Genomic DNA, 20,991 nt, shown 5'->3' with positions numbered 1-20,991 from the left:
TTGTATTTAATTCAAAAGACAGAAACTTGGATTTGATTTTAGATCTTTCTTCTCTTCTAATATATGCACTCAACACTGTAAATTTTCCTCTAAACACTGCTTTCCCTGCAAAATTTTTTGATTTTGTTAAGTTGTACTTTCACTTTCATTCTGATTAAAAAAGCCTTTGTAATTTCTTTTGAGATTTATTCTTTGACCCATGTGTTATTTAGAAGTGTGTTTAATCTCCACATATTTTGGGATTTTCCAGTTATCTTTCTGTTATTTATTTCTAGTTTAATCCACTGTGGTCTGAGAGCAGACGCTGTATGCTTTATTTCTTTTAAATTTGTCAAAACGTGTTTTAGGCGCAGAATGTGATCTACCTTGGTGAATATTCCATGTAAGCCTGAGAAAAATATGTATTCTGCTGTTGTTGGATGAATTAGTCTATAGGTATTAATTATATGCAGTTTATTGGTGTTGTTATTGAGTTTGGATATATCCTTACTGATTTTCTGCCTGCTGGATCTATTTCCAAGACAGAAGTATTGAATTCTCTAACCATGATAGTGGATTCAACTGTTTCTACTTGCAATTCTGTCAGTTTTTGCCTCTTTGGTGCTCTGTTGTTAGTCCCATGCATGTTAAGAATTGTTAAGTCTTCTTATAGAATCACCCCTTTATCATTATATAATGTCCTTTTTAATCCCTGATAACTTTCTTACTTTGAAGTCTGCTCTGTCTGAAATTAATATAGCTATTCTTCCTTTCCTTTGATCAGAATTCATATTGTATATTTTTCCCTATCCATATACTTTTAATCATTGTATGTCTTTATATTTAAAGTATGTTTCTTGTATACAACACATAATTGGGTCTCATTTTCTTATCTACTCTGACAACATCTGTCTTTTTATTGGTGCATTTAGATCGTTGACATTCAAAGTGATTACTGATATAGCTGGATTGATACCTACCATATTCATACTGATATTTTTTCCCTTATTTTTTGCCTTTGATCATATTTTGTCTTCTACTCTTTATCTGTCTTTTGTGATTTTAATTGAGTGAGCATTTTATATGTTTCCATTTCCTCTCTTTTCTTAGTCTATCAGTTATCCTTTTTTTTCCCACTTTCTTAGTGGTTTTCCTAGAGTTTGCTATATACCTTTATAACTAATTCAAGTCCATTTTCAAATAACACTATACCACTTCACAGATAGTATTATTATCTTACAATAACAAAATAACCCTAATTCCTCCCTTCTGTCCTTTGTATCATCACTGTCATTCATTTTTATATAATACATACATAATAAACATAGATACTCAAATACACTGTTGCTACTATTATTTTGGGTGAACTATAATCTGTTAGATCAATTACCAATAAGAAAAATAAATGTTTTTATTTTACCTTCAGTTATTTCTTCTTTGATGCTCTTCTTTTCTTTATGCAGATCAGAGATTCTGACCTGTATTATTTCCTTCTTTCTAAAAAACTTCTTTTAACTTTCTTGCAGGCTGGTCTACTAACAACAGCTTATCCCAATATTTGATTTTCAGAGAAAGTCTTTATTTCTCTTTCACTTTTGAAAGATAATTTCATAACGTGCAGAATTTTGTGTTTGTGGGTTTTTTTTTTTTTTACACTTTAAAGATTTCACTCTACTTTCTTCTTACACATGGTTTCTAAGGAGAAGTTAAATGTCATTCTTGTTTTTGTATTTCTATAAGCAAGTTTTTTTTTTCCCCCTCTAGGTTCCTTTATGATTTTTTTCTTTATCCTTGATTTTCTGCAGTTTAAAGATGATATCCTTTTTTGGAATTTTTCTAGTTGGTGTTCTCTGAACTGCCTAGATCTATGATTTGGTATCTGACATTAAAGTGGAGAAATTCTCAGTCACTATTCTTTGAAATATTTCTTCTGTTCCTTTTTTTCTTCTACTTCTGATATTCCCATTATATGTATGTCACACATTTGTAGTTTCCCACAGTCCTTGGATATTCTGTTCTATTTTTTGTTTTTGTTTTTGTTTATTTTGTTCCTATTTGCTCTTCAGTTTTCAAGGATTTTATTGATGTATTCTTTAGCTCGGAGATTCTTTCCTTAGTCATGTCCAGTCTACTAATAAACCCATCAAAGGCATTCTTCATTTCTGTAACAGTGTTTTTAATCTGTAGCATTTCTTTTTGGTTCTTTGTAGGTGCTCCATTACTCTGCTTATATTGTCCATCTGTCTTGCATGGTGTCTACTTTATACATTAGAGCCCTTAGCATACTGCCCATCTGTCTTGCATGGTGTCTACTTTATACATTAGAGCCCTTAGCATATTGATCAGGGTTGTCTTAAATTCCCAGTCTGCTGATTCTAACATCCTTGCCATATCTGGTTCTGATGCTTACTCTGTCTTGTCAAATTTTGTTTTTTGCTTTTTGATATGCCTTCTAATTTTTCTCAATAAAGATCATGTACTTGGTAAAAGGAACTGCTATAAATAAGCCTTTAGTAATATAGTAGTGAGGTACGGGTGTATGGGGAAGCTTTCTAGAGTCTTATGATTAGGTCTCAGTCATTGAGTGAACCTATACCTCTGGACCATGAACTTTACAAGAGTTCCTCAGTTTTTTTTCTCCCCCTTATGTGTGACAAGATGGCTACAGTGGGCTATTGCGTATTTCTCTTCCCCAGGTCACTTAGACTCTGATAATACCCCAGTAGTTTAGGCTGTCACTAACCAGTCTGCCCTGAGGACAAACCTTTCTTAGAAAAACAGAGTGCTCGGAAGTATTTCAAACTGGTTTCTTTCTCCCTCTCTCTGCCAGAAGCAGGAGGGGAATTTTGTCTAGGATTTTCTGTGGGAATCAAGTCAAGCTTCTGGAGATAAATCTCAAAATAATTTGGAGCACCTCCTTTGGTTGGATTTGTGGGCAGTTCTTAACTCTCAGATTTGTCCACACTGAGCATCCAACAATTCATCCATTACAATTGAGGCTTCTCTACCTTGGCACTGGTTATTAGGGTTGCTTTCACTCCTGACTCTATAAGTTGAGACTCCTTATATTTGCCTGACTGTCTCTCCAATTTGGGGACTGCAGTTTGTGTTATGTACACCCCTTTCTTAAGGATCAAAGAAGAGTTGTTGATTTTTTTGCTCTGTTCAGCTTTTCATTAGGAGTGGTGATTTCCAAAGCTCCTTATATCCAGAACCTGAAACCAGAAGTCTTGTACTTTTTATTTTATTAAAATGGGAGCCTACTAAATTGATAATTTTGTAACTTGGAATTTTTTCAGTTATATTATAAACTTGTTCCTTATTGGTAAATACTGTTTGATGGAATTTTTATTGGTGATAGTATCTTTTTCATAGTGCATATTTTTATCTAGTCCCTTATTGCTTAGACTGCTTCCAATTTTCTGCATTATAAACAGTACTACTGTGAACGTTCATGGAAATAAATCTTTTTGTACCGTCATGATTATGTCCTCAGGGTAAATAAAATAGCTCTTCTTAACCCTAATGCCACAGAAGAATTAGCACGAAACATCTAGATACTGCCGTGGTAGAATAACTTCCACCTCCTTCTAAGGTGATTAAATAAGATCAGTTTCCTTGTTCTTTCATCAATTCACAAAATAATTGAGCCAATTCTACACAAACTTTTACTGTTTTGGAGTGTGTGTGTGTGTGTGTGTGAGAGAGAGAGAGAGAGAGAGAAAGAGAGAGGGAAAGAGAGAGAGAAAATGAAACTGCTAATGAAAGGATTTTAAATTGTTAGAGAAATAACGGCTATTTTTTTTCTTTTTTTAATTTAAATTCAATTAGCCAGGGTATAGTACATCATTGGTTTCAGATGTAGTGTTCAATAATTTACGTATATTGCGTATAACAGCCAGTGCTCATCACATCACGTGCCCTCCTAATGCCCATCACCCAATTACCCCATCCCCCCACCCTCCTTGCCTCCAGCAACCCTCAGTTTGTTTCCTATAGTTAAGAAGAGTCTCTCATGGTTTCTCAATAAAAGCTATTTTTCATTTCATTTCAAGGAAGACTAGTACTGGAAGAATCTGGAAATCCCAGGTAGTTTTATGCTTTCATTCTGCAACTTTCATAAGACAGAAAAAAACAAAAAAACAACCCACCACTGTCCTTAGATGTGGCATCGGGATAGCTCCTCTCTAGATGGCATCTTTTTTGTTATTCTGCTTTACTGATAGAATCACCTCTATGAAACTGGTGACTTCACTTTTTTGGGGGATAAAATAGACAGCTGCTTCCATCTGTATTGCCTTTGACCCTTCTTCCTTTTTATCCTGTCAGTGTCCTTTTGCCACACACCACTAGGAGCACACCTATATTTGAACTATGTGGATTTTTTTGCTAGCAGCAATGAACCATGGGCCATCTCAGTAAAAGAGTATTAGAAAAGACCTACTACAGGATTTAGCCTTGTTGTTAAGTGATTTGAGGGAAGTTTCAAGAAAGCAGGCCTTTGCTATAGTTTGCTTGCTGCCAAAAAGCAGTTGTAATTTTATGATTTGATTTATTAATGACTTTTATCCAAAATTAGGGTGACCAACTATCCCGGTATGCCTGAGACTGAGGGCTTCTTGAGACACAACATGCTCAGTGCCCAAACCAGGAAAATCCCAGGCAAACTGGGAGGAGGAGGTTACCCTATCTAGAGGGCAAGTGAAATGAAAAGAGGCGAAGGCTGAAATTGGTAAAGAAGTAGTAGGTACTGACAGGAGCTAGGATTTGGGATGTTTGGTCATTTTTGTAATTTTGGCAATGTTCATGTTTTTGCTTGGATTCAGACATGACTACAGAGTGGTCTCATCTCTGACTTGATCCATCATGGTGACAGAGTGGCCATGTCTGATGTTACTTTCACCAGGAGAACCCAGGCCAGCTCCCAGCAACACCAAGGTTTTTACACAGTGTCAGGGCATTTTCTAGCTGTAAGGGGCTGTTTTCCTTTTTTTCAGTTCTCTTCTTTGTGTATTTGAGGGATACTTTTGGAGTTGACCTAAGAGTTTACACATGCGATCTAGTTGTTAGAGACTTGGTTTCAGCCACATTGGTCTGTACCCTAATGAGATGCTTTAAGCTTTGAAACATTGAGTAATAAAACAATTATCCATCACCCTTAACACAACTTTTTTTTTTCTTCAATAGAGAAAAATGTTTTAACTATTGAGACCAAATGCTAAATTACTAAATGTTAAAACAAGAAGAAATCAAATACTCTTTCCCCTTGAGATTCAAAACTCACATTAGCATATTTCACAGTTCTTAGTAATACTGCTATAAAGAAACCTAGCTTACTTGATATAGAACAAACATACGTTTATATACATACAGAATATATAAATACAGAATATATAAACATTTGCATGAACATTAATATTTCACTATTAAACCAGTGTTGTATGGAAATAGTAGTTTATTTAGTGATGTTTCCCAGTTGTGCTTTTTGTTTTTAAAAAATTAGAAATATATTTAAAGAGTAAATAATTGTTCTGATTTAAAATAAAATAAATTTTCTTAATTACAGTAATTGAAAAAGATAGTTTCATCATTTTCAGGTTTGCTAATTTAATATTAAGAAAAATATTAAATGGTAGTTAGATGTTTTCGGGAGAAAACCTTAAACTAGTAAATGAACATATATAGTTGGTGTAGTTTAGTCCCTAAGGTTATGATACTAGTTAAATTATAAAGCATTATTATAATTGTTAACATTCAGCTACCTTAAACTATTCTGTTGTCCTATATATTAATTAAATTAATTATTTAGCAATTAATCTTTATAACAATGGTGGAAATAATATAATCTTAGCTATGTTATAATCATGATATAGTTCACATTCATGAACTTTTCTCTAGATTCTGAAGACTACCTTGAGGTCAATATTCCAACAGACCTAGGAGTGGAACATTCCAGGGAAATAAGTAAGAGAAAGGAAATTGAGGAATTATCAAAAGCTTCAAGAGACACCATACCCCTGGCGATGGTGCTTCCTACTGAAATTCCATGTGAGGTGAGTAAGATACCTTGTTATTTAAGTTGCTGTCTCTATTGTTTTCATAAATACTGAGTTTCACTAGAATGTAAGCTCTAACACAGCTGGGCACTTTTGTTTACTTTGTTCATGGCCGTGTCCTCAGAATCCAGAACAATAGCTGGCAATTAGTAGGCATTTGATAAATATTTGTTAAATAGTTTAATATTGGAGAATATATGAAAGTTTAATTTTATCAGATATTATTTGACATGTTGCCAAAAGATACATAATTGCTATATATATACCACACTACTTAGAGAAAAAAAAAGTTGGGTTCATATTAACCAGATCAAGGATTTTATTTTTATAAATGGAAACATATTCTTGAATAGAATTTGAAAATACTTATATTCTAGGATCACCAATTTTTTAATTCTTAAATATGTATTAAAGGCCTACATTATTAAGTGGAAATATAAGAGCTAGAAGAGGTGGTCCTTTCAGGAATAAAAGGGTAATGTAGCAGGGGATGGAGTGTGGATTTCTGAGAAGGTGACTATGTGAATACATGTTTTCCTCCTACGTCTTCACTGGAATGAACTATTAAAATCAGCATACTGGTAGAGCTGGACCCAAAACTGGGTCTACATAATCTCCAGATGATAGAAAGATTCTGGCTCTCATTGTCTGTGGTGTCCTTCAGTGGACAAGCCAAAGATACAGGAGAGCTTTGGAAGTTGCATGAGAGGGTGCTTCTGCGAGAAGTCAGTGGATTTATGCCACTGGGTGACAGGGGCTGCATTTGTCTGTTTGCTAGGAGGCGTCTTTGGGAAGAGAATCTCCTGATTTTACTGGTACTAGTCCTGTGCAGTTGGGCAAACTTTAATTCCTTCATCTCCAGACCCCATGCCTAAGCAGATGAATCATTGTTTCAAGCTATTATACTATCAATTCCAGAGAGACAAGAACTTCTTTGACAGTCCCTTAGAGACTCCAAGAAGCTAAACTGTTCTGGTTTCAGGCAACCAACATAGGTGACCAGGCAAAGAAAAATTACAACTCACTTAAAGGCCTTGGGAACTTGAGGGAGGGCAGATTAAACAATTAGAATTGATGGCTCCTATTGAGTCAGAAACAGTGGAAGGGATAGAAATAAATAGAAAAAAACTGTAATAAACAGGAAATGAGAATTATTCTCAAGTAGGTAAAATCAACACAAAAAGGAAAAAAAAAACCCTCTGGAGCTAAACATTACTCACCAAGAACTTTGCGATAAGTCTAAATAGCTGCTCTGAACAAAACCTACAACAGTAAATTTTGAAGAATATAAGACCTTCCCCCACTATTAAATTCGCAGAGAAATTGAAATGTAAAAATTAAACACCACTACCCTCCAGGCTGAGACAGCTCACTCAGATGGTTGGGTAGGATCAGAATTCTTTAAATATCAGAATCATGGGATGTCTTTATTGATATGGATACAATTCCTTCAGACCCTTGGAAATTAAATTACTTCAATTTCACATCTCTCTTAGGTACATTTATGGCCCTTACAGTAATAAGTTACCTTCAACTCACCTAAGAATGGCGTCAAGAACTCAGCGCCCCCCTTTAGAGGCTTCTCTGCAATCCACCTGGTTGTTCTATAATCACTTGTTAGAGCAGCAAGATCTATAAGCAGTGAATCTAGTCACTCTTTTTAATGGATTTTACCTGGAGCTCTAAGAGGGACCCTCTAAATGTTTTCCTCAGTGGGCCCTGTTGGAAGTATTGTGGCTTGTGCCCTGATGCCTCCTGCCTCTTATGTTATTTCTGCAACCCCTAGTCACAGGTGCAGTAATGGCTTCACTATTTCTTCTTCAGGACCACCATCCTAAAAAGCAGTTAAGAATGAGCTTATTTTCTTTATCTTGCTTTATCTGTATAAGCAGGCCTGCAATCTGTCATTTTCCTTTCCTTTTGATAGAAATCTGTCTATTGAAGTCTCCCCCACAAATCTCTTACTGATATTTCTGACTAACTGATATTTCTTTATTTTCTAATTGACTGATATTTCTTTATTTTTATGTTATTCTCCCACCGCTGCTTTCCTGATGATAAGACTGAAACAGTTTTAAAACCAGTCCAGTCACTTCTTGACTTCTTGAGCAAATTTAATTTTTTTTAAAAGATTTTATTTATTTATTTGACAGAGATAGAGACAGCCAGCGAGAGAGGGAACACAAGCAGGGGGAGTGGGAGAGGAAGAAGCAGGCTCACAGCAGAAGAGCCTGATGTGGGGCTCGATCCCATAACGCCGGGATCACGCCCTGAGCCGAAGGCAGATGCTTAACCGCTGTGCCACCCAGGCGCCCCGAGCAAATTTAATTCTTAAAGTTATAGTATAACCTTGAAAGGCCTTTTAAGTGGCTTCATAAACATTTCGATCTATATTAATTTCATTAAACTGTGTTTGTATCTGACTCCTAGAACATGGCACATTCCCTACAAAAGACTTTCGTTTTATTTGACCTGTTCCTTGACGTACCTCTGTAGCTACAACTGTAATGTGAGTCTCCAAACCCATAGTGCAAACCCGATTATGTAGTCAGCATAACTAGAGAAACCCTTAGACTCTATTCAGGAGTATGATTCTGCAGGACCCATGGGAAAGCCACAAAAATCTCAGAGATTACCCCTACCCATTCATTCCTTGGCCCCAGATACAGTTTAAAATAATATACAGAAGCTAACATCACTGCCCACTTATTTCTCATACCAAATCATGCACTAGTTTTCAGTAACCAACCTTCACTTAAAGTCTGATCCTGTGACTTCAGTGAAAAATACAGGAAAAGCTACAAAAGGTTATTGTGTATATCAGTGCCTAAAATGTCTGTGTTCTCTAGTACTGCCCTTTGGTGGTAAGGTTTTACAGTGACCGAAAGACATGTTTTCCCTTTAGCCAAGTAGCTCTCAAACTAAGCTGCGTATAGGGACTATTAGAAGAGGTTTAAGAAAAATAATGCCTGAATCCTATCCCCAAAGATTCAGATAGAAATGGTCTGGGTTATAGCCTGGACACTGGCAGTTTTAAAAGCTTCCCAGGTGGTCCTGAAGGTGAGAATTAACAGCTGGATTTGGAACTATTGCCATAACCTAATCCTCACTGTGCTGTCATGATTCAGATAGAGGTCAGCTGTAGGAACCTGTACAGTCTTGACTTATAAAGCCCATGCAACTATGCTTGTTAACCTAGTGCCTATTAAACTAGTCACGAATGTATGAAAAGAGCCATTGGTCTGTGCACAAAAGTCATGTTGATCCACTGGGATAAAAATCCTTTGTTGCCTGTGCGTAATATATCCTTAAAGCCTGAAGACGACAACACTAGCAGAACCGGAAACTTCACCATCTGTATGTTATATTATGGACCAAGTTCTAGTCCTTTTGTTTAGGTCTCAAGGTTTGTGACCAATGCCACAAAACTTTAAACTTTGGAAGTGATGATTATCAGAGTTCTTTCTGTCTCTGAATATTCAGAACCAAATAAGGGATAAACAGATGAGTCAGAAGGATTGAGAGCAAAATAGCAGCTTCAGTATTGATAAAACCAAATTTATGATCATTTGAGTGTCATAGCACTTTCTCTATTGAATTAAATGTACCCATATAATTATATTTTTAATTAAGATGTTCATGATAGTTAAGGACAAGCCTGGACAGTGCAGGCTTTCCCTCGTAGAGCAGGCCACTTCCTCCGTGGAGATGCGGAAACAGATGAAGCTGTGAGTCCTGAAGCGTGTAGGAAGTAGAGTTGAGCATGTTCAATTTCAAAATGTCATGGTTTAACAGACTTATTCCGTCTTCATTTTAAAAATATGTACAGATTGTCTCCTATGTACATAATTCTTGTAAGATGCCACAATGATATGAAAAAATAAAAAATACTTCAGGATGTTGAATATCTAGCTGGGAAGCCAAGACATAGACATGAAAAACTAATTAAGAGCAGAGGGCATGACTTAGAAAAGGTCAAAGGAGGAGTATGGATGCTTAGTTCTCCATGATTACGGGTTGAAGTTGTAGGGAGGATTTATGGAGCTTGTGAAATCCGACTCGGACCTTGATGGAGAGGATAAGTGTGGGGAGATGGAGGGAGAGTAGGAACTAAATGGCATGCCAACATTATGTACAAACAGGCCTGGTGCAAAATGAAAATGTAGGGGCCCTTGTTCAATTAGTACGCACTTTAAGGCAGTGACAGCAGAACATTAAACCAAGTGCAGGGCCTTCTAAGTTCAGGGCCTGTGCAACCGCATAGGTCATATACCCATGAAGCTGGCTCTGGGTACAAATGAAGATGTCAGTGAATCATTTGGGGTGGTCAGTGTGCTTGTCTTTTGTTTAAAACTGTTCTGTGGAAGTGGTTGAAAGGTGGAGTCCCGCCTCTAGTAAGGAGGGAATCAGATGCATAGGAAGCATCCTGTGTGAACACTCATGAATGAGAAGGAGTTAGCTGGGTGAATAAAACACTGAGAGAGGTTACTTAGGCTTACTAACGTTGGGAGGAGAGAGGTCAAACTTAAACAAGACATGGTGCACCTATGAAAGAGAGCTCTGAAGAACTTTGACGCAGAGTATCTTGGGGATCTGGGCCTAAGTCAATAGGAAGTCATTAAAGATTTGGAGTAAGGTGACAGATGTGGGCAACAAAAGAACTAAAAAGCTGAGCTAGACATGAGGTCCTGTGAAGAGGAGGTGGCAGATGTGAGGAACAGGAGGGGCTCACGTTCCTGACCTCAGGCGTCTCATGAAGCAGGGCCTTGGTGAAGCATAGGGAAGGAAACAGGGAAGCATTCTTGACATGTGGGAATGTGTGTTAGCTGGAATAGTGGCATCTTTGCTCCATTTACAATGTAATTGATGAGGAGAAATTTAGTTTAAAATGTCCTGCAGACAAATACTCGGGAACACTAGACTCTGGTGGAAAAATTCCTGAAGTAAAAGTGTGTCAGCTGAACCAATTCTGTGACATCACCATATTCATAGAAACTCTTTGGTACAGAGCATTAAAGATATAAGTTTTATCTGTAGGTGATTTATGCTTAGGGAAATAACTTTTAAATAAGAGAACTTTGAAGTTAATGACTTTTGCGTAAACACAGTTTTATAAGAGTATATAAATGAGGTTTCTATTTTTTTTGTGAGGGACTGAAATTTAGTTTGACTTTGAGGAAAGCATTTGGAAGGTGATATCTGAGATAAATATAAAAATGCTATTTCATTTTAGTCATTTTGAAGGGTTAAACAGCACAATGTAGAGTACAGATTTTGATTTAGATAGCTCTGATTAAACTTCAGAATGTAACTTTCTGTATTAGCTACGCTGTTCTTAAAAGAGAAAACTAATAGCCCTCCATTTTGGTTTCAGCCTGTGTATGTTTTGATTAGGATTAAAAGAAATATCTTTATATTAAAAGTGCTTAATGTTATTCCTAGTATAAAATAGATGCTCAACAAATATTTACTCCTTATTCTGCTCTGTATTAATGTCAATCTTTTTATGCCTAATTATTTTTTCTGAATTTTTTTTCCAAAAGAGTTTTCAATAACCCTTTTTGCTTTATGTAAATAGATGTCGCTTTTTAACCTCATAATATCTTGGATCTTTTAGGTTTAACCTTTAGTTGACTCAGTAACCTTCATAGATACTCATCACAAATAAAGAGCGTGTAGAATCTTACCTAATAGAGAATCTCTATTAGGTAAGATTTAAAACTATTGGGCATTTAAAACACTGGACATTAAAACTCATATTTAAAATACTAAGAGATCTTAAAGCCAAACTTACTCAGTCCTCTCATTTATAGATAAATGTACCAAGTTCTAGAAAGGTGAATGAAAAGGATTTGGGGGAAAAAATAATTTGGTTGCAAATTACAGCTCCCTGGAGGTATGTGAAATGATGCTCATTACCCTGAGATAGGGAGCCTCCAAACAGGGAAGAGTCAAGAGGAAAAGGGAGCCACTATATTCTCACTGTTTTTTTCAGTTGCAAAAGATGGTTTTGGAGCAAAAAAATTAGTATTCAACAGATAACAAGTTGATAAAGTTAAATGTGGTGAGAATCACATTAACATATTTTATTTCTGAATATGGTTGAAAATATGGACATGGTAGAAGATATAATCATCATGTGTAAACTTTGTCATTAATAAATATAATGTGTTTTTTGGTTAATGTAAACTTTTTCAAGGCCCTAATTGGGTAATATATTTTATCTTATAGAATCCTGGTGAAATATTTATTATTTTGAGAGATGAAGTCATTGGTGATACTGTGGAGGTTGAATTTACATCAAATAGTAAATGTGTTAGGACACAGCCAACCCGTTGGAATAAGACAGTCTGGCATATGAAAGCTTTAGGTAAGAAACTTTTTTATGCATTAATAAATATAAAACATCATCCTGAGTTTCTTTCAATAAATTTATGATAAATGGTTTCACTTCCTTATAGAAACTAATGTTCTGCAGGTGCTTCCTGTGTTCAGCTTTCACATACCCAAGGTGGGTATTAGTGATCTGGATTCCCAAAAGTATGAATGTGTAAATTATGAGAAATTAGCTTGTGTACCATGTGGTGAAATGACTGCCCACAATATCATATCGTTTTAAATATGTCAGCAAAGGGCACTTTAATATACATCAGCTATTAAATATGGAACTAAAGCTATTTGCTTTATTGTAATAGGATTAATGAACATTCGGACTTTTGTTCATGAACTTTTTCTNTTTTTTTTTTTTTTTTTTTTTTTTTTTTTTTGCCATGCCTGTGAATATATTTTTGGATGCTTTTGGAAAGCATAATTCTTTTTCACTATTTATGATCATGGTACCATTTCTATATACAATCTTCCCTCTTTTCCTTATTTAAGTTATGAGGTTAACCATTTTATTATCCATCTTTGCTTGCAGCATGAAAATGAAAATTTGTATCAGATTTAAAATTCCAGATGAAATAACCACATCTGCCACAATAGTTGTAATAAAATCAAAGTCTACTATGCTAAATTCTGAATGTTTTGATATAAATGTAGAACTACTTGGTTTTTGAATTTGTGATATCATTTAACAATCAAAGAATACAATTACCTTATAAAACTTCACAAATGTGAGATTTATAAAATTTTTTACAATAAAAAGTGCACAATCTTATCATGAATCTAGAAATGTAATAAAAAGGTTTAAGATTAAATATTATGTCAAATTCATCCTGAACTCTTTTTTCTTTTGGAATGTAGCTATTATGAAGCCCATTTATAGAATATTTACAGGCATTTCTATTGTGTTATGAAAAGCATGCATCTCTTCTATGCATTTCCTCGCACAGGTTAGGTCAGAGTTGAATTATAGAAAAGGAAGGACTGTACACCAAGCATTTATAAACATTTCAGACACTGGTCTCTGTCATGGACAAAGATATGCAAAAGTGAGATGAGAAAGAACTTTGTCTCTTTTCTTTCTCTTTCAAAGCCCTGTACTTCCTTATGCCACATTTTAAAATGATTTAATGAACATTAATTTCTAACTAATTAGTTTTCGAGTTTAAGCTTAATCTAGTTATACTAAAATTGCTACAGAAGAATCAATATTGCAAATTAAGAAGTACTTAGATAATATTTCCCAAATAGCAAATCAAAGTGTCAAATAAAATTATTCACATTAAGATTATATGTGCAGTTCACCTAGTAGCTAAGAGCAATGCCAAGAACAAATTATGTCAAAATTCAAATGTTTTTCAGAAAAGCAGAAAACTAATACTCTATACCTTTCAAGATATGCCAGGCCATATATCTATGTGGTTGAACAGCAAATTTGTAGTAAAAAACAAATAAACCAGTATTTACCAGTTATACTATTTAACCTCTCCAACTCTTAATTTCAGTTAGTATGTTCTGGAAATTAATGAGAAATTTTCTTACCAAATGTAGCAAAATATAGGATGGTTCTATGAATGTCTGTGGGAAAATGGATGGGAAGTGTCTCAGCAGAAAAGGCCCCAGAGTCTTATTTTTTCTGCCTCATGCTACTGTTTCTTAACATTTTTTAACCCTAGCAAGAACTACATTTTGCATCATAACTCAGTACATACTCAGAAATATATAATTAAAGCAAAAGGTTAAAAAGTAATCATTGGAGTAATAGTTTTAACCTTGATATGTGAAGAACCTGGAAGTTGTCACTCCTATTCCTACAACAAGGAAAAGCTAAACAAACTGAAAATCAATGACTTTTCTTGAACTCCTTAGAGAACTAAGTTTGCAGGGCAAACAACCATCCCAAAATCTTGAGAGGAAAGTAAATTAAGAGAGTGATATCTAAGATCTGCTTGGCTGGACCCGAAGTCACTGGAGCCCTACGGTGGTAGGCACACTTAAATGGTAATTTTGATGAATTGCTGGGGGTGGAGTGTGGACTAGCTCAAGAGTAAGAAACTCCTGAAAGCATCCATAATTTTGTGGGATTCACCTCCAGGAGCCCTAGTGAAGATCTGAGGAAGATCTTCTAAAGGCTCTGCTGGCTTAGAGGAAGAATAATCATGGCAAAATACTCCCCACTTAATCTCCATAGCAATAGCCTGCTGTCCAGGGGAAACCGCTTTACCAATGCCTTATCGAGCTGGGGAAGGGCATCTATCCCCCCTCCTCTAGTTTTTCTGTCTCACTTAGGGTGGGGGAAGAAAGCTATGCCACAGAAGAAACACTTAGAAGGTGACAGCCTAGAGACACCAGCCCACTTAAGGATCAAGATTTAATCACAAGATTAGAATGCTTCCCCCTGCCCCAACCTGACCACAAAAGGGTCTCAGTATAATGGCAGAAGGTTACAGTTGAAATATTGCAAGATGCAGAATCTTTCTGAGGAGGAATAGTTAGGGAAGCACAAGGTCAAAAGGGAATTTGAAGCCTCTGGCAACTACAGCTATAGCAGACATGAAATATGGTCCACCTCTCAGCCAGATTACTGTAAATTCTCTCACTACATGCCTGCCTACTTCAGTTCTTATACCTGACCCAACATGTCTGATTTTCAACAAGAAATTAGAAGACACACCAAAATGTAAGAAAAATCACAGTCTAAAGAAAAAAAGAAGGTATCAGGCCAGACTTAAATGTGACACAGATGTTGGAATTATCATACAAGGAATTCTAAATGACTATGATTAATGTGTTATGGACTGTAATGGAAAAGTTAACACGCAAGAACATATGGGTAATATAAATAGAGAGATAAAAATTCTATTTCTTTTCAGTGCTAGTCAAAACTAACTAAACTGTGATCATGATGTGTTAGTGGGTCACAAACCATAGGTGGAGAACTATGCTTTGTAGCTACACTGACCAATGTGGTGGCCACTAGCCACCCCTAGTTATTTAAACTTTATTATAATTAAATGAAATTTAAAATTCATTCCCTCAGTTGTACTAACCATTGCAAGTACTTCATTAGAACATATCCATCCTCTTGGAAAGTTCCATTGAACGGCACTGAACAGCACAGTACAATAAAGTTCCTTTTTCTCTACACCAATTATGGAATAAGAGAGTGTCCAGCATGCTCTTTAAATGCTAGTGATTTGTCCAGAATCTTTAGTGTAGTCAAGGAAGCAATTAACTAGTGGCCAAAAGAGCTGTTTTTATTCTGTTTTGAGCCATTTACTGGGTAACTTTAGACAAGTTCCAATCGTGCCTCAACTTCCTTGTTGATAAAACAACTTCTCTAATTACATTTCAAATACTTACAGACATTTGGAGATACGGGAGATAAGATACACGACAACACTTAAACAAACATCCCGCTGAGGAATAAAGTGTTCATCACTCCCTCTAGCAACTCCTTTTAAACATGAGGAGTGGCTTTTCTGGAATACCTCACCCTCAGCTTCTGGATAGGGTACAATAAACCATTTAAAAATTTAGGGGAATCATTTTTCTAAGTACTGTACTCCTTGTATTGCACCCTCTCTTTTCCCAGTCTCTGTTTATATCTCTTGATATGAAAGCCACCAAATTTGTTCATCCCCCTTCATCCTTGACTAATCATATTCCAGAGAGCTCCTAATTCTATGTTATCTCACATATAATCCCTGAACTCATTGGTGATTTCCAGGGGCAGGAAAGATCTCAATTAGTATTCTATACTATCTGGTAAGAGCCTGTACAGGGGCACCTGGATGGCTCAGTCAATTAGGTGTCTGCCTTCAGCTCAGGTCATGATCACAGGGTCCTGGGATCGAGCCCCACATCAGGCTCCCTACTCCCTGCTCAGTGGAGAGCCTGCTTCTCCCTCTTCCTCTGCTGTTCCCCCTGCTTGTGTGCTCTCTCTCTCTGTGCCAAATAGATAAATAAAATCTTTAAATTAAAAAAAAAGAATCTATAGAGATTTAAGTCTCTAAAAATTTTTTTTCCATACTTCTATGAATACCAATTAAGATGAAGGGGTCTAAAACTAAAGTGGAAACATACCAGGGATACTTCCCCATTGTGGATGCATCAAGTTTAAAAGATGGCTTCCATCTTTCCAGTCTCTTTCTGGTGTAGAAAAATTGCTCATGTGATATGATTTCTGATCATCTGGCTCATGATTTAATCAACCGCGTTACTCAAACTGTGGTTTTTCTCTCTGTAAATATTCTCTTGTGTGATACTCAGAGCTTCATGTACTAAATCTGGCTGGTATTGAGGGCTGGTGTGGCAGTTTCGCACCATTGTCCCAGAGCAGACTTATTTCTAGTCACCATTCCATAGTCCCTAGGGTATAGCCATACTCATCATGGAGCAGGATGGCTTTTAAGACCCTTACTATTACTCCCAAATTTTGAGCAACCTGATAAATCAGTGGTGTTCTAGCACCATCTCATACTGGATCGCAAAAGTCAATTCTATGCCTCTTCTCTCTACTTCATATTCAGTGATATTACCTTGTCTATTAGTCTTTTTGGCTGCCATAACAAAATTCCACAGAAGGGGTGGCTTAAACGACAGAAATTTATTTTCCTCACATTTCTGGAGGCTGGAAACCTAAAATCAAGGGGCAAAAAGTTGGTTTCTGGCAAGATCTCTTTCCTTGGCTTGTAGATGGCTACCTTCTTGCCCTGTCTTCATATGGCCTTTTCTCAGTGCATGGCGCTTCTGGTGTCTCTTTGTCTTCTTGTAAGGATAAGTGTATAATGTGCCCNCCCAAAAAAAAAAAAAAAAAAAAAAAAAATTTAAAAATCAGGCTTCTGTTTCTAAAAGGAAGAGAATAAACTTTGGGATAAGCCACTAGCATTCTCTTTTAGAAAATGGTACCTCTTAAAACCAACTAATAAAATCAATCAATCAATCAAAAATAAAACCAACTATTATATCCTTATTATTCCTTCTTTTCTTTGGATAGCTTCTCTTAGTCATTTTAAGTTTGCAGTCGTGTGTGTGTGTGTGTGTGTGTGTGTGTGTGTGTGTGTGATAATACTCTCAACATTGAGGCATGTCACATACTCTGAGATTACTTACAGTGTTCAGAGCTCTGATTTTCACCACCCAACCCAACTTTTGCCATATTAATGTACTTTTAAATGTATGTTTCTTTCTACTTTGGTAACAAGTCAGAAAAAAAAAAATTATGTTCAAGTACAATTATGCGAACCAGTGAAGAAATATTAAGATGCTCTTTTTCTAAATGGTATCTTTCCCTTCTCACACACTTCCATAGCTTAACCTGATTTTTTTTATTTAAGAATATGTCCTCTAATTCTGTCTTCTTTTTTCTCTCAGCTTAATAAATTCATACACTTATAATTACTTCATTTTCTAAAAAACACACCTTTCTAATGGTATCTACAGGTTTGTCACTGATAAGAACTGTCTTGTTCTAAAGGAATTTGAAGTTACTCCGAAACTTGCAGTAGTCTCAGCTTATGCCAAAAGTTATAAAAATATATGTGAAGTCTTTAAACTAGAAATATCAACTAATGTTTACTCAGAAGGACGAGGGTATTCCTCTGGTATGTGTAGCTCAGCCAGAAAAATACTTTACACAGCAGGGGGACAACCAATTAAAAGTTGAAAGGAACGTAAAAATAGCCACAAAGACATAGAATCTCTTTGTTAATGAAGAAACTGTTCTGGATAATGTAAATTATAATTTCATATTTCATTAAAAGAGCATGAAAAAATACTTTAGGCTGTACCAAATATTATGCTTAACCTGCATTGAAAAATAACAATTGATAAGAAATTTTTCTAAATATCATAATTGGAGAGGGCAGTTTTAATATATATTAAATTGATATCAATTTTTAGGCATGGCCAAGGTTTTGAAGCCACCAGTATTTATTTAATAATAATGTTCTAATCAAAAGAAAACCATATTGATTTCAGTTCCCGTGGAAACATTAGGTGGGTTCATGTAAGGTTTACCACGGGATAAAGGACTAAAATTGGTTGATAAAGGAACACAGCTTCACAGACAATGAAATACAGAAAGCAAACAGCTCTAAAGTTGCTGAATTTGTGAAATATGTATTTTTAAGGAATTAATGAAAATGGGTCTGACTATTCAAAAACACTTAAGATTATGTTTTCCGTAAACTGTTTCAGTTTGTCCCTCGTATGGAAGGACTGACCACTTAAATCCCAGAGACAGTGTAGGTTGACAAAGACTCTTAAATGGCCTGGCCTTGAGATGTGAAATTTGAGTAGAATTCCTTTTTTACTGTTGCTTCTCTATAAGTTTGCTTTCTGGTGTATTTGTGTTTGATGGGGGCGAGAAGTTCCATCTTCTTTCACTATAAGCCTTTCTTCCTCTCCATAGCTGAATCCAGTACCCTTGCTTGGTTTAGTAATCTTGACTTATATTTGTGCGTACTTCCAGTGTTAAATGTTACTTCCAGACTTCAGATAGTAAATAGCAGAATTCACTTTCCCTCTCTTCTGAGTCCTTAAATTAATTGGCTTTTATTTTTATTAAAGAGCTATAAAATGTGGATATCATAATGACCACACTCAAAATAAAATAATGCTCAGGTGGAACAGGGTGCTGTTTATAAAAAGTCCAATTCAATAACACATATTTAAGGAGGGCCTCCCAGCCAGATGAATCCATAAGGAATCCTCCAAGGTCTTGATTTAATAGCTGACATTCAGTAGATAAGAAAATGTATACAGCAAAGACAGTACTTCAAAGGACATCTCTTGCGAAGATTATTCTGAAATCAACATCATTACCAATAGATCTAATGGTACAAGTTATCAAGAATAAATCAGTTCATTTGCTTTCATGTTAGATTTTAAAGAATTAGAATATTTTAAGTATCCTATATCAAAGAACTACCAAGCAAATCTTCTCATCAGGTATCTCTCATGATTCATCACCTGACTTTCTTTCAGAAGGTGAACACCACTTTGCAAACTCTCTTCTCTTTTCTGATAAACAAAATCAGTATCTTCTTTCAAAATTGTCCTTCTGAAAGCTACCAAAATTGATTTACTTTGACTACGGTAACTCCAGAACCCTCTTTACCATATGTGGGCAGCTTCAGCTGATGAGATGTATTTTTGTTGCATTTTCTCTTACATTATCTACTGGATAGACTTACTTTGGGAGGAGAGAACTTTTACACATGTATTTCCTTTATAAAACGGGTTAGGTGTCTAGTCAAGCAATATGGAAAGAGAAAATTACAGCTTCTTGATCTGGCTTTTGTTGGCTTTAAATCTCTCTGAACAAAATTTTAAGAGGTCCTTTAACCTCTTCAGGAGATAAAGTAAAATTAATGCTTGAACCTTAGAAACTTTTAAATATTCAAAGCTTCTTCAGGTGCCTAAGGTTAGAACAGGCTTTTTTGGTCTCCTACCAAATGGCTTATATGACAACCCCCAGGTGTCTGGTGACAATTTTCCAGGAGAATTTGGGCAATCTCTCCATGACAGAGAGTCAGATTTTTTAAAGCAAATGAATTTCAAGGCTTAATTTTGTTTACTTTTGTTACAATAAAACAAAGTAAATTTCTTACTGAAGTGATTGTTTATTGTTATTCTTTCATAGTGAACCCGACAGTCTTAGGCAACTCTAACTCTTTTGGTATGTTAATGCAGAATTCACAAGACATACCAGTCACTTTGAACAACATGTTCACAAAAAGGGTTTTGATAAATGTATAGCATAAATAGTACTTAAATAGCAGGGTATTAAACCTTGCCTTCCCAGGGGTTTTTTCACTGTAATCAATTGCATAAAAGTTTGGTAATTTCAATTGATTCTACTCTTTCTCTTTCCAAATACAATTTTGAGAAACTTGCCTATAATTAATGAGAATTTTCTTAAGATTATTCATAGATACACAACTTTAAATGAATGATTGTATCATTATTCTAAACTCTAAAGTATTATGTAAAGATAATTATAGATCACACCAAAAAAAAGAGGTTTAGTAATAGGGAGAAAGGATTTAGAGCTTTGTTTTTACCATAATTTTAGCATATTCCAATCTTGCAAGGTTTTATTTAATTAAGTCTAAAATTGTACATTATATTCTTTGGTTACTAAGGATAAAAAGAAAACATTCAGTGCTAGCAGTCAGTAAAATTGTTATGAATTCTTAAATATTCCTTCATATTCTCTGAAAGTTATGATAATAGGATACGTGCATTGTACACCGGCTCCTAACTCTTTGCGTTTTACAAGATTTTCCTGCTGGCTCTCTCAATGTCCGTGTCTACTGCGATGGAGTCATGAAAGCCACAACAGAGATGAAATACTGCACAACAGCAAAGGCTGTGGAAAACCTACTGGGAGCAACATGTCCAGGAGATGGTGTGTGCCAGGTAAGTGGATCTTTCCATGAAGCTGATTAATAACCCAAAGAGCCAATGCTGGATAACAGAATGCAGGCTTTGGTATAAAACCTGAATGTTGGTTGAATAAGAATGAATTACGGATCAATAGGGAGGGAGGAAATGGACTTCTGTG

General features: G+C 35.6%; 1 protein-coding gene across 2 annotated transcripts in view; it reads left to right on the top strand.

The window, feature by feature from the left end:
• The window catches only part of BANK1 (B cell scaffold protein with ankyrin repeats 1), a 279,554-nt gene that overhangs the window by 69,008 nt on the left and 189,555 nt on the right, over positions 1-20,991 (top strand). For both annotated transcript variants that reach the window (XM_034671448.1, XM_011221343.3), the window contains exons 3-5: positions 5,878-6,032; positions 12,267-12,405; positions 20,707-20,846. In XM_034671448.1, the coding sequence (XP_034527339.1) occupies positions 5,878-6,032; positions 12,267-12,405; positions 20,707-20,846 (434 nt within the window). The remainder of the gene's footprint in view (positions 1-5,877; positions 6,033-12,266; positions 12,406-20,706; positions 20,847-20,991) is intronic.

The sequence above is a fragment of the Ailuropoda melanoleuca genome, chromosome 11, assembly GCF_002007445.2.
Source record: "Ailuropoda melanoleuca isolate Jingjing chromosome 11, ASM200744v2, whole genome shotgun sequence".
Taxonomy (NCBI): domain Eukaryota; kingdom Metazoa; phylum Chordata; class Mammalia; order Carnivora; family Ursidae; genus Ailuropoda; species Ailuropoda melanoleuca.
Note: the sequence above shows the minus strand (reverse complement) of the source record. Positions and strands in the feature narration are given on the sequence as shown.